Below are 14,788 nucleotides of genomic sequence, written 5' to 3'. Positions count from 1 at the left end.
AGGAGATGCAAAACCAAACTATGAGATACCATTTCACACACACTCACTATATATAGATATATAGATGTATATTGTAGATAACTTCTATTAAAAACATAACCAGAAAATAACTAAGCAAGAATGTGGGGAAATTGGTACCTTTACACATTGCTGGGGGAATATAAAATGTGTAGCCATTGTGGAACTCAGTATGATGATTCTTAAAAAAATTGAAAAGAATTTCTACCTTTCAAACAATCAAAAGTAAGATGTCAAAGAGCTATTAGTACATCCATGTTCATAGCAGCATTATTCACAATAGCTAACAGGTAAAAATCAACAACATGTCCATTAATGGATGAATAGGCATGTGGCATAGGCATATAATGGAGTGTTCAGCCTTAGAAAGGAATTGAATTCTAATATATCTACAACATAGATGATACTTGAAAATGTGCTAAGGAAAATAAATCAGCTCAACAGAGTAAATATATGGCTTCACGTCTATGAGATTCCTAGAATGGTAGGATTCATATGGACAGTAGACGAGGAGTTACCATGGACTGGAAGTAGGTGGAGTGCAGTGTGGCAATTCATATTACTGTCAACTTGACAGGATCTAGAATCACCTAGAAGACAAGCCTCTGGGCATGTCTATGAGGAATGATCTAGATTAGGTTAACGAAGGTGGGAAGAGCCACCTTAAATGGGGGTGGTAACATTCATTGGGCTAGGGTCTTGCACTGAATAAAAAGAGGTGAGCTGAGCATCAGCATTTATCAGTGTTTCCTCACTGTAGATACAATATGACCAGCTGCCTGCAGCTCTTGCCACCATGCCTTCCCACCTGTCCTGGTTTGTTTCTTCATTGCTGTGACAAAATACTCTGACCAATACCAATTTGGGAAGGAAAGGGTTTATTCAGTTTACATCTCCCAGGTCGCAGTTCATCAGGGAGCCCAAGGTAGGAACTCAGGGCAGGAACCTGGAAGCAGGAGCTGGAGCACAGGCCATCGAGGGACGCTGTTTACTGGCTTACTCTCTTGGCCCCTGCTCAGCCTGCTTTCTTATGCAATACAGGCCCACCTGCCCAGGGATGGCACCACCTACAGTGGGCTGGGCCCTCCCACATCACTCATCAAGAAGATGCCCTCAGACATGGCCATAGGCCAGTCCAATAGAGGCAATTCCCCAACTGAGGCTCCCTCAACCCAGGTTGACACTAAAGCTATCCAGCATACCACCCAAAATGGACTGTACCCTCAAAAATTGTGAGCCAAAATAAACCCTTCCTTTCCTTAGATTGCTTTTGTCATGCAGTGGGTTGATGAAAAAGTCCAGGAGATAGATAGGGGTGATAATGGTCAGAGAGCAACATGAATATACTTAGTCACTGGATTGTAGCCTTAAAAATTCTTATTGGTCAGAAGAGTTCTAAAATAAAATACAGGGATTTGGGGGATGTAAGAGCAGTTTGATTTTCACACATACCCTAAGAATGATCATTTTTATTATCTGAGTTTTAACATAACATGATGGTAAACAGTTGGAGCACAGGCACAGAACTTAGCATTGACCAGTGATGCCAAGCTATGCTCAGACTAGGAGCCTCGTGCCACAGGGATGTCTCAGTGGATAAAGGTGCTTGCTGCTCAACAATGCAGGCCTGTCAACCTAGGTTCAATCCCCCAAATCTATGCAGAGGTGGAAGGAAAGAACCAACTCCATAAGTTGTCCTCTGATCTCCACATGTACATGGTGGCATTCACTCCTACACACACATCACACACACAATAATAAATAAAAATTAAAAACAAAATCAAGTTAGGAGCCTCCTGGACATCAAGCCCTATCCAGGCTTAGCTCACATTGCTTCTCTGAGCCTTGTCTTCTGTCCCTCAAGGGCCCGTGATTCCAGAAGAGATTCCACACCTGTGAAGTGGAGAAAACCAGTTTCTGAACTCCGAAGCATCACCTTCCTACACCTGACACAGAAGTTTCGACAAGTAGAACATCTCTAGAAAGGGTGTTTGGAGGAGAGGCAGGAATAACTGAGGGGTCAGTTCTGAAGGTTCTATTTAAGGCAGTGATGGGAAGGAGCGGGAGGGAATGCAGACGTCAGGCAGTAGCCGAAGGTGAACCAGTGGGGACATGGAACAGACGCAGTGATCCAAGGCTGAAAAAGAGACCAAGTGTGATGGCTTGTGTCTGGAGTATTCCCTAGGGGCTCATGTGTGAAGAAGAGGTCTTTGATTCAGTACTGTTCAAAGGTCATTAGATCATCAGAGCCTGGACTTCATCATTGGATTAGCTCTTTATGGATTCAGAACTTAAGGGGCTACTGAGAGGTGGTGGAACTTTAGGAGGACCTGCTCTTAAGGGTATATTTTGTTCCAATCCTTGTCCTTTCTTTCTCTTTGCTTAAAGCTGCCATGAAGTAAATAGCTCTGGTCTGTTCCAGGATCCCCTCCATGATATTCTGCCTCACCACAGTACAGTGACAAACTAAGTGACCACAGACTGAAAACCTCTGAAGCTGTGAGAGAAGAGCAATCTTTCTTCCTTTCACTCTTTCTTCCTCAGGTATTTTGTTATGGTGATCGAAAGTTGACTACACCAAGATTGCACCAAACCCACCACAATGAACATGAAGATCAATTCTCCTGAGGTATGTAGTTCCTGCAAAGAAATCAGCCTACCAGAAATCAGCTTCCCAGAAGGGGTGACAACAAACTGAGTATAGGGTGGGGAGAGGATCTGAAGATCAACAAACCCAAATGAGCCAGTTGTGATGAGTGGGGTCAGAACTAACTCAAATGCCATGGCACTGGCATGATGTGCCTTGTGCTTGATTCAGTGTGTGGGCAGCCGTAATAGGTGGGGGAGTGGAGGAAAAGAGCTCTGCTTGCAGATGCAGTTGCCCAGAGCTGCAATGAACTTGCTCAGGTCATGTCCCAAAGTCAAGGCAAACACATGATACTCTGACAAAGGCCCAGTTATGAAGAAATCCTGAAAATAAAGAGATGTGAAAGAAGATGCCATTTTAGGATGTTCTCGGATCCATACAGAAGCTAGATCAGAAAAACATGATTTGGAGGCTGAGATGGACAGAAAGAAAGCCCTGTGCCATCATGGTGAGGTCTCTAGCCAGGAAGTGGTCTGTTAGGTATCATTTCAGTGGTACATTAAGTAACAACAGAATTGAACTTTATGTATATATATATATATTTTGAGTTTTTGTATATTTCTTTTTAATTTTAACATTTCAATAATGCTTATTAATCATAGCCTTCCATTTTACTATTGAAATTTTTCATTTAAATACCATTTGTGAATGACAATATTTTTTTTCTCTTTTTTTTCCTTCTAGATCTTAATAAAATTTAGACCCCCTCCCCCATCTGAACCCCCATAACCTGCCCCCACCAGATTTCATGCATTCTGTCATATATGTTAAAGTTTATCTGGTCAAGTATTTGTACCCAGATGTCCCTCGGTACAAGTTTATGCACTGGAATCTAGTCAGGTTATCTAGAGTCACTCCCTTAAAGAAGATCTACTCTCCCTCACCCAGCAGTAATTAGTTGCCAATAGTTCTTCAGCTAAGTTTGGGACCTGTCAACCATTTCCCCAGTTCTATGCTGGGTTTTTGGTCTGATTGAGTTGGCATGGGTCTTATGCATGCTGTTACCATCACTGCAAATTCATATGAGCAAGTTCCCTGAGGCCCAAAAGTCTTTGTTTCCTTATGTTCACACACCATCCCTGGCTTTTACAATCTTTCCGCCCCCTCTCCATGGGTGGTTGAGATTTAACATAGGAGTCCTATCTAGGGACACACACTCTGAAGTCTCTTAATTCTATAAAACTTGGCCAGTTGTGGCCTTCTGTGTGCATCATACTCTGTTGTATGGGAAAGTTTCGCTGGGAAGAGTTGAGGAATGCATTAGTATTCTCTCTACTGGCTGTTCTGCTATGTTCTGTGGGCCTCAGGCACAGGGGTTCTAGGGCCAGGGTGTGGTGTTGGCTCACAGGCCTAGTTGCTCTGTCAGAGAATAGACCCACCTTCCCAGCTAGTGTGCAGAGCAAGCAGCCATTGCCAAGGTCCCCTTCCCCATCTACTCGGTGTATCCTTGTGAGCCTAGGCTTGATGGCTGCATTCAGCCCTGAAGAATGACTTAATTTTCTTTAGCAGGACAGTAAGGAGTAAAGGAAGAAGAAAGCAGACAGTAGGAGAATGAAAAATGTGCAAATGAGCTCTAGAAAAACATACCAAAGCTGAATCTGGAAGCTGACGTGGTTATGGCAGCTTTATCCTCAATTCTGAGCAGTATATACTGAGAAGTATATTTCCCCTCAATATCCAGCCGTTTTCCCAACAGGGTATTTTGTGGTCCAGAGTCTCTGTTCTGTTCTCAGATGACTGACAGAGCCCCAAGCCCTCTCCGCTGCCTTCAGGAGCCCTTTAATATACAGGTGGCGCTTGAATGTGATGCCACCTTCCAGAGAGGATGTTGAAGGTAAAGAACATGAGTATCCATCTCATGTGATCCTGTTAGTACAAGTTCTGTGAAATAAACCATACCACCAGATAAATGGTTTAATTTTATTTCAAAATTGTACAAAAGGCCATAAGTAGCTATAAAAAACTGTCTTCAGAACATGTGGAAATTCAGAAAGAACAAAATAGGTATCATTCACAGTGTAATGGAAAGGCTTTCTCTGAGGCAGAACTATAGCTCGTCTTTCCTTTTCCCTAGTTTCTCGAGGTCTCCTTCCCGGAGGGTTCTAATGAAATTGGTAAATCCCAATTCCTGCAGGGAAGAGGGAATAGGGAAGAGGGAAGAGGAAGGGGGGGAGGGGGAGAGAGAGAGAGAGAGAGAGAGAGAGAGAGGGAGAGAGAGAGAGAAAGAAAGAGAGAATGGGATTTAAATACAAGTGGATACACACCTTCCTATCCTCTCTTCCAATTCATGGGCAGACCCACAGGGAGGCCCTGCTGGCTCTGGCATAACCCCTCAGACTTCCAGCAAGATGAGGATGCAGCAGGCCCAGGGCCTGTATCTCCTGTCATGAACAGCATGGAGTGTCCTAGCTGACTGGTGAGGATCCCAGCAGCCTCCCTTTCCTGCCCTTTCTGAGGCTGTTTCCTGGCCCTCTCCAGGCAGAGATCTCTCCCAACTCACCGTGCGATCACTTTCGTACTTTTCTGCAAACTTCCCATAGTGGTAGTAGTGGAAAGTGGGGTAGGCCTTCACAGCCTCCTGCTGACACAGGTCTTGGTTCTTGTCCTTGACACAGTCCACAGCAGCACAGGCAATCTAGGGGGTGAGGTGGGGAGGGTCAGCAGGGACATCACCAACCTCCACGTCTGCCAGGGGCAGTGCTGGACTGAGGAGAACAAGAGCTTTGCAGTTAAGTTTCCCAAGGGCAAATCTCAGCTTGCCTGCACACTAAGACTTATGGAAAATGGCCTAGCCTCTTGGTGCCTCAGTGTCCTTGGCTGCAAAATAAGAATCATACCACCGTTACCAGAATGTTACAAAGCATGAGTAACAGAATTCAAATGAGACCAATCAGGCAGCAGCTGGCACAGGGTTGGTGGTTAGCATCAGCTGTGACTAGTCACGCCTATCATCCTCTACCCAAGCCTGGCCCCAGCTAGGAGTTCAGTGCCTGGACAGGGCATTGGATAAGGAGCAAACACAACTTTGTGTGATATGAGCTATCACGGGGGTGGCTCAAGGTGCCAGTGAACCAAAAGCACTCCATACCATTCACCATTTGAGCCAGGTCCTAATGATGGAGGAGGAGAAAGCCAGTGGAGCACATTCTCGAAAGGAGTCCAGCCTCACTAAGGCAACCAGGTGTGGTAGGAAAGAAGTTCTCAAAGTGCCTTTGGCCTCTTCTTGCCCATCTAACAAACTGCACGTGCTGGGCAGCTTTTCCTTATTACTTGTTGTTCTTTCAAAATAACAGGGTGAAGCAAAGGTTGGGTTTTTTTCCTGCTGAAGATCACACCCTGAAGAAGGTGATGGTTAGTGGCAATATACATCTCAGGAAAGCTGGAAGGGCAGGCTCAGACGGGAGGCAAGTCTTCCCATTATGTGCCAGGACTGGTCCAGAGGTGAGGGACACACAGGTAACCCTAACAAAGTCCAGTCATCAAGCATCTGCCATGAAACAAATGGGATCATTTCAGAGCCCAATGACTACTCCGCTGACATTACTGAAAGGTAATTTTGAGACAATTTAAGATTGCTGAACAGCCATGATTCATAGTTCTGGCTGCTGGATATTCACACCAGGAAGGTCCCTCTCCAGAGAACAGAGCTTTGCAGGTCACCAATGGCCAGGGTTCAGGTGAGTGGCTACTGTCCTGTGAGCTCCAGAACTGACAGAATAAGCAAGGGAGCAAGGGGGTTTGGTCTTCCCCCTGCCACCAGAGTGCCACCCATGCCCTCTTTCAGTTCACACCTCCCTTCTGCATCTTCAGCCACTGTTTTATGCAACAACAACAACAACAACAACAACAACAACAACAAAAAGGCTCCAAAGCTTTTTGAAGCAAAGTTTGCAAACTCATGAAACATAATCCATAGCTGGCTCTCAGGCCTGTTTTATTTGGCCCACATGGAACTTAAAAAGAAAATAAATTTGAATTGGCTGCCAGCATTGAAGGAGCCAGAAGATTTAATATAAAAATTTGGCTTCAAGCTTCTCTGTAAACGTTAGAAGATTGGATGGCACTGGCCCTGCATTCCCACAGGCAGCCACTGGCTGAGTGGAGGGGCAGCTGCCTCCTTCAGAGAGGCTAACCACGTCCTCCCCAGTACCCACATCAAACCTGATTTGCTCAGGCCAGCAGCTAGCCCCAACAGGCTACTGAGAACCTGGGCTCATCCTCTAAATTGTGTTCTGAATTATTTAGAAACATGAAGCAGATGCTCCTGTGGCCACCCAAGTGCAGGGTGGTTTTCCTCAGGATGGGCATGTCTGACTTTGCCTCCACATTGCCGGCAGCAGAGGGCAGTTGCAGCCGGCCCTGGGCCAGCTCCGCTCCTCTGTGAGAGGGTTTGATGAACACTGCTCTGGGCTGCTGCTCTCCCTGTATCCACTTTAAATTATGAATTCAATTTGTATACATGCCCCAGAGCTGTTGGAAATGTAGTGTATGGTTTTATAAATCTATTAAATTAAAATGTGTACTTGTGAATCCCTCACACTAGCTGCCAACAGCATACACAGAATGCAGCTTCCAGCTGCGAAGGGGAATCAGCGCTCAGTCTCTACATGAGACACAAAGACAGCCTCCTGAAGGGACAGCCAAAACTCTCCAGGAAGAACTTGTTCTCTGAGCTCCCCATTTCACCTGCCTGAACTCCTGTCCTGTCACACCTACTTGTGATCTGCACCGGCCATGTGCCTAGAGCATACATACAACCTTTGGCTTTGCTCTCCAGTAGTTGGCATGGATTCCTGAACTCTGGATCTGTTTCCTGAAGGGTCCCCTTAGCCAAGCATTTGTTATGGCACCTAAGAGCTTCCCAACTCTCAAGTTGCTAGGCTATGATTAATGATGGGTAGGAGGCCAAGGATAAGTGCCCTGGTTTCTTGGACCTTTGAGTAGGACACTTCTGTGGCTCATGACCCAGGAAGGTCCCCCAAAGGACTGAGCCTCAGCTAGCCACAGCCATCTGCCCATAATACCCCTGCTTTGGCTCCTTCCCCTTTCATCTCACTTCTTCCATCCCTGTGGTACTCCCTGAGTCCATTTCCCAAATACCCCCTTCTCCACACATGAGCCCCAGGCAGCACAGGACCTATACTGGGGAGACTTAAACTCTGGCAATGTTTGTGTTCAAAATTCTGACTCAGCTTTCAGTCAAGGAATTTGGGGGCTGCTCATTGAAGCTCCCTGAGCTTTAGTTTTCACATCAGCGAAGTAAGGAATGTAATAACACCCAGTTCATCAAGCTACTGTGAGGACCACATGACCCAGTGCCCACCATGGAAGAAGGGATCTCAGTCACTCTCAAGTATGTTACTGTTCCTTCATTCAGTCAATATTCACGGGGTCTTTCATCAGGACTTTGGAGAATTCAAGGACAAATGAGGATCCTGCATTAAGGAGTTTTCACTCCTGATGAGCAAAGGGCCTGGTGTGCAAACAGACCTATATCACCCTGCCAGATTACTGTGGTGATGTGGATTAGTCACAGAGTGGGGCACCTACTACCTAGTGACCTCCATCTGGGGAGATGACTACCACGCTCTCACTGGCTTATGCCCAAACTGGGCATAACTTTAAGTGCAGTGAAAGGTGAGCCTCTCCTGGCTAGCCCAGCAGTCCCTGGCCTCTGCTCTGGCCCACTTGCCTTCTACCATGCATCCCTGTTTTCTGAGCCTTTCGATAACACTATCTATTCCAAACACTCAGAGTCTGTAGCCTTCCTCGACCAGCGTGTCAACTGATAAAAGTCTCCAACTAAGCTCCTGGGAGGGGATTTAGGCTCCCCAGCTAAAATATGAGCTGCCTCACACAGCTTTATTGATTCAGTAAAATAAATCTCTGCAGGAGCTAATATTGACTTTGGCTATGAAAATGGAAGTGAAGAACCAACTGCATATTGATTGGGGAAGGAACCGAGACTAGCTGCTGGGTGGGAAAACAAAATACAATTCCAGCTAAGAAGTGGCAGCAAGGGGTATCAGAAAGAACAGGGAGTCAGGAGACCTAGGTCTGGCTGGCAGTGACCCTTGGGACATCCTTGAAAAAGGGACATAGCTCCTCTCTGGGTCATGGTCCCTCATGAGTACAAGGAGATGGGATGAGCCACTGGTCCCTAAACACCAGTGTTCACCCAGCTTAAGATGGTACCTCACAACTATGTACATACCTGGGGCAAAGAATGGGCACCAGTCACCTTATTCTCCAGGCCAGATGCTGGCCCCAAAATTTGCTGGTACTGCTTTTAACTGAGTGCTCTAGGAAACTCAGATGGGCCAGCTGCCAGGACAGACAGGTTAAGTCATGGAATAGGGGAGGTTGGAAAGAGAGCCAGAGGGAATGGGGGTGAGGATGAACCCAGAAAATGGTTGATTTATGTTAGAAAGTCAAGCAAAAATAGATCAGTGTTTAGAACATGAAAGGAAATGGGGCTCTGTGCATCAGAGGGAATGGAGAAGAGGGAGACTGGCTCTAGGTTGCCTACATGCACTTGGCAAGCCTGACCTCAGAAGGCCCTAGCAGTGGTCTAGTAGAAAGACAGATGCCCTGGTAATGTGGGCTGTCTTCTGGGCTTTCTCTGGCTACCCTGGTACTTCAGCTGACTCTGCTCCCTGTCATCATGCTTACCAGTACAGTCAGGAGAAACAATTTAAGCTCTGGGCATCACTGATGCCTCAGGATCCCTTCAAGGGTCTCCTAAAGTCCATGGGGACCTGAGCAGCCCTGGGTCAGAGAGGCTACCAAACTTACCCATTCTCCTGTCTATCTGGATTCTCCAGTGTTCTGGTTGAGGAGTGATGGGTGCTGACATAGAGTTACAGCTATTCCAGCACTGGGGTGGACAGCCAGGCTGTGCTGGATATCCTTGGGGCTCCCAGTGCAGAGCTGCCACTCTGGAGTGTGCACTGGGCATGGGTGACACAAGTGGATGGGACTAGTAAAGGAGATGGGACATAGGAAACCATTTCCTGTCATTCCCATGTCAGTGCAGGGCAAGCAGCTGGCAGAAGAGAAAAAAAAAAGTGTTTCTTGTCCTTACTCTCCTCCCTCCTGACAGAGTGAGGGGTAGCTCCAGGGCACAGCCAGGGCTTATGCGAAAGTTAGACTCCCTGAGTCCAGGGAAGGGTCCGGGGATCTAAGTAGGAATCTGGTCCTGTGGGTCTCCATGCTGCATATATGTTCCTGTTCCAAGCCTGGCTTACTATAGCTTCCTGACCCTGGAAGTTCTCACCACTGCTGCTGTTCCTTCAGGCCTGCCTGTTTTGTGCCTAGCTGGTGAGCTACCTCTGCTCACATGTGCTGCTTTACTGACACCATCTTCCCTGCTCCGCTTGGAGGAACCTATGTCTACTAGCTCAGTCTATGTCATGAGGACTCTGCTTTGCTTGTGCCTTTTTGGGCCTGAGGATTCCACCTGAGAAAATAAGGAGCCATAGCAGCAAAATACAGGACTCGGTATCAGGTGTGTGTGTACAGGTCCTCATGTAACCCTATGCTCCTTGGGCCTGGTATGTAACAGGTTCATATGAATGAGTCCAAGGGCTGGGCACAATCTTTACAACTATCTCTACTAGCCTCCAGACTGGGAAGATGGGGATTCAAGGACTGGGGACATGGCCGAATGATAGAGTGCTTGTCTAGCATGGGCTCTGAACCCAGCCCTGTCCTTGCAAACCAATAAACAAAACACAACAGAACACCTAGGAAAAGGAAACTTGAGAACTGGTCATTGACAGAACTCCCTGAGTTCTGGTGCCTGGCCCTGCCTCAAGAGCCACATACTGCCCTCTCCAGCAAGAGCCCTGCTGCTGAAACTCACTAAGCGCCCATGCCTGGAGCCCACTCCCTAATCCAATCTGCAGCTCCAGTTTGTTAATTTTATGCTTCATCGGCTGTCAGCTGTAGGAGCCTTTGCTTAGGCAAGATGAGGATCCTCTGGTGTTGTCTGGCTCTCCTCCACTGCAGCCTCCTCCACTTGACTTTTGTGGGGTTTGTATTTGTATTTTTAATTATATAAGTAATGCATGACTACAATCCTACTGTAAAAAGGTTTGAGCACGAAAAAATTGAATACACGGTTCCTTTCATACCCCTCCTCCACGGAAGTGCTCTGAAGTTTCAGTTTATCCCTTTAGTTGATTTTGCAGCAGAAATCCAATCTGTGCTGTCTTGCTTTGTGAAGAGAAAGAAAGCCCTGGTTCCCAAGAATGAACCTGCTCACAGGTCTTAGCAGAACTGCACCTAGGGTCGAGCATCTAACTGGCAGGGAAAAGGATGTAGGAATCAGTATAAGGCAAAATTGGGGATGGGACAAGGGAGGAAGGGAGTGTCCTTACCTTTCGGTCATCTTTGAAGGCATCAGCTGTGGCAGTAAAGTGCGGGATGACCTTCTTACAGTGTGGACACCCTGTGTGAGAAGGGACAGTGTCACACATGCCTGATGACATGAAGAGCCAGGACCACTTTCTGGAACTTCTGGAGAGTCCTTTCCAGGAGTCCCATACCCTGCCCACTCCACCATCGGGTTCATGTGGCAATGAACTTGGACAGTGAACCCTTGCCACCTAAACCTTACCCACACCTGGTCTGTGGGCACAGGTCTTTGCCAAAGCTTTCCATCTGCCACCCAGACTAAAAGACAGGTCTTTGTGATAATGTTCTGCAGAGACTGCCCTGGAGACTAGAAGAGGCAGAGGAAGTGCTGGACTTGGGAAAGAACCATGTGTGCTCAGGATACCCTAAGGCTTCCACAGTCTCCTCTTAACGCACAGATGATGGCACTTTATCTCTCTACTTCATGACTGAGGAAGCAGTGCTGGGAAGGTGGGGCTAGAAGCAGCCCCTCTGCCCAGGTTCTCAAGACCCATGCTTTTCTGCTAATTTCCACTCCTTTCAACAGCCTTCACATTTTGCTCTATGATCTCAACTGTAAAGCCAAGGACTAGAGGGTCCAAGTCAGGCTGGGAGGAAGATGAGCTACAGAGGGTCACCAGCAGCCCTCAAGTCCCCTGACATGTCTTGCCCCAGGGAAGACATGGAGATGAAGGACTAAAGATCTGCTGATGGATCTAGTCTCTTGGTCTGTGTATCCCTTTGAGCCCCTGGAACTGGAGTCCAGCACAGGAACCTGTTTGCGAGCCATTTCATTTTCTCCTCCTGTCACAGTTAGCTCAGGAAGCCACGGGCCACAATGGCCTTTCCCTCAGGGTAAACAGATCAGAACCCAAACCTACCCACTCTCCCAACCATTCACCAGATATTAGCAAACAGAACTGCCACAAGGATGGACAGCTTTGATCCCGACTCTGGCAATCAATTTGGATCAAAACAGGTAAGAGAGGTCACATGGCTGTTGGGCGACCTGGATCCAGTCCCAACTTCCTGACAAGGGCTGCATGTCCCACCTGGGGAGGCTGGCAGAGCTGACTGCAGGGAACAGAAATGACTCTTCTGCTTTCTCCTTTTTAGAATGAGATAATAATGACTGGCATTTCAAAGGATTTTGTGAAACTAAATTAAGGCTAAGCTAAAAAATTTAATCTGAATTTAGCATTTGAGCTGGTTCCTGACATGGGTGGGACCACCCATAGGGCCAGGCTTGGGGAACAGCCAGCTGGCCCCAGGACAGCACGGGGTGATGGGGAAGGAATCAGGGATTTCCCAACATCTGATACAGGAGCAGCAGAGACCTTGCTGGTTATGGGTTATTTCAGAACCAAATGATGGTAGATAATGGATGGATGACTTTCAACTGCCTAAAAAGGCAATTACAAGTAACACTATTAATCTGACCTAACAGAGACACAAAGCTCAAATTCATGAAAATGCCATAGTACAGAGGAGCGATGTTATATAATATCAAACCATTTAAAGATCACAATCTATTTACTGGTAGACACATCTTGTGGGCACCTACAGTCTCTGTGAAGGGCATAGGCCCACTAATAGCACACATAAAGGCAGGCTGAAAATAACCTACCCCGGGCCTCACAATCTGTTTTCACTATTAATTCTCCCTTTTTAACCTCTGCTTATTAAAAGCATGAAGGCAACTGTCAGCCTAGTGCAAATTCCGACATCATCAATTTAAAATATCAAGACCTCAGATTAATGGCCCCTTGCATCTCATTTTCTCATTATCTGAAAGAAAGAGTAAGGATGGCAGATGAGTCACTTGGAGGGGCGGTATGCCAGAAAGTGCATGGAGACGTTTCCAGGAGGTGTCAGGTGGGCCAGACTGTGGCCTTTGAAAATCTGGTCTTTTAAAAAAGAAAGTACCATGTCTGTGAAACAGGAAAGCATAGAGGCCTCCCAAAGTGGGATGGCAGGAGCAGAGCTTAAGGGCAGTCCCCATGACCAGACCATATAGGGTACAAAGACACAGCAGGAGGAAGACCTGTGTTGAAACCAGGGAGGCTTGATGTGGGAGGCCAACACAGGGGAGGATAAGATGTGGCTGAAAAGTGGGGGAATAAAGAGGCATGGAGGGGCAGATATGATGGGTCAGCTTTTGCTTTTTACTTCAGACTTTTATTGTGTTTTTGGCATTTCTGCAGCTTAGATTCTTTATATACAAGTAAGTACATATAATAATAATATATAGACAGATAGTAAGTGTATTATCATTGGAAAGCATAAAAAGATAGATTCATTCATCTTCGGATCTTCCCAAATATGTATCTCCTAGGAATCCTTGGACAAGATTTGGGGAAAGAAAATACAGTAAGAGGTAGAGAAATTCAAAGGACAAGCCCTTTGCCAGCAGTTGAGTCACAGATGGCACTGCATGAATGGGTTACGTTAGGCTGTGTCAGATCAGACTGGGGACCGAGAGGCCTGGCAGGGATATGGCTCCTTCCCCTGTATCCTGGGCCCAGCACAAAGCTGCTGTTTGAAGGAAAGCAGGCAGGTCTCAACAGCCCAGCTGGGGAGAAGAACCCTTCTCAGATTCTCTTGGGACATAGGAACCTGTCTGCTCTAGCAGCCAGTAAGGACCTTGTATCCATCAGAGGGTCCCTCAGAAAGGAATGAGGCATGGCCTGGCCCAAAGAAGAGGGGGCATTTCTTGGGGAAGCACTTCATCTCGATTTTCTGAAGTTGGTCACAGACTCCTACTTCTGTAGCCTAGTGCTTGCTTACGAGAATACTTACTAGATTGTGTCTGTGGCAAGCTGCAGGAAGGCCTGCTACTAATTTGTCACAAGACTTGGAGCAAGTCATGCAGCTCCAGGGGTCTCAGCCCTCCATCCTCTTTTGTCCTGAAGGAAGATGTTAACTTTCCAAAACTCATTTGGACTTCTAGGTATGCTCTAAGGGCAGATGAGGTCCCTGAGGATCTTTGTAGAGCAAATCCCACTTTAAAAAGATCCAAGGCTGAGGGGCAGGGAGGCTGCCAGGGTGTGCTGGCTGCCTGAGGGATAGGGTCTGAGGTCATGGTCTGCTGGGGCCTCCCAGACAGTGACAGTGACAGGAAGAGACACTGCCGGTTATTGACACTGAACAAGGGGGCAGGAGGGGAGCAAACAGGAGGGTTGGCTACAACTGAATGGGTTTACGACTAGACTGAGTGCCTGGCATCTCTGTCGACAGAGACTTTTATTATCCTCACTCCATTAAGCTGAGTTGTAACCTGGGGAGAGAGAGAAGGGCAAGAGAAGAATGGGAAATTCTAAGAAGTGTTCCCTCTAAGTGTCAATTAACAACTTCAAAATGGGAATGCACAAAAACCTGAGGTCACAAACACCAATATTAGCAGACATGCCACTTCCTCAGCTTACGCTCTGATTAAAATGAGAATTGTGGAACTTGTGGGTGAATATGCCTGTTCTGTGCCATGGCATCAAACCTAAATGGATCAGAGCTGCTAGGAAAGGGCAAGGGAGGGAGTTCTAGTAAGGTCAGTGCCTGGAGGAGGAACAGGAGGAAGGTGGGAAGGGGGTGGGGAGAGAGGGAGAGGGAGAGGGAGAGGGAGAGGGAGAGAGAGAGAGAGAGAGAGAGAGATAGAGAGAGAGATAGATCATCTCACTTGGGAGAGGAGCGAGAGCGAGGTAGAGCTAGTTCCAATGCGCGCTGAGACGA

At 47.0% G+C, this 14,788-nt stretch overlaps 1 protein-coding gene across 7 annotated transcripts in view; it reads right to left on the bottom strand.

The window, feature by feature from the left end:
* Positions 1-14,788, bottom strand: part of Pdia5 (protein disulfide isomerase family A member 5) — a 105,280-nt gene that overhangs the window by 11,908 nt on the left and 78,584 nt on the right. For 2 of the 7 annotated variants that reach the window (XM_029568218.1, XM_029568219.1), the window contains exons 14-16: positions 11,047-11,117; positions 5,166-5,300; positions 4,936-5,046 (exon numbers count right to left, since the gene is read on the bottom strand). In XM_029568218.1, coding sequence (XP_029424078.1) covers positions 4,951-5,046; positions 5,166-5,300; positions 11,047-11,117 — 302 coding nt within the window. In that variant the 3' untranslated portion in view covers positions 4,936-4,950. Of the gene's footprint in view, positions 1-4,252; positions 4,547-4,571; positions 4,794-4,929; positions 5,047-5,165; positions 5,301-5,341; positions 6,153-11,046; positions 11,118-14,788 lie in introns of those variants that run through there. The other 5 variants (XR_003851066.1, XM_029568215.1, XM_029568216.1 and 2 more) reach the window with 5 other exon arrangements.

This window comes from Nannospalax galili, unplaced genomic scaffold (genome assembly GCF_000622305.1).
Source record: "Nannospalax galili isolate Female #2095 unplaced genomic scaffold, S.galili_v1.0 scaffold18, whole genome shotgun sequence".
Taxonomy (NCBI): domain Eukaryota; kingdom Metazoa; phylum Chordata; class Mammalia; order Rodentia; family Spalacidae; genus Nannospalax; species Nannospalax galili.
Note: the sequence above shows the minus strand (reverse complement) of the source record. Positions and strands in the feature narration are given on the sequence as shown.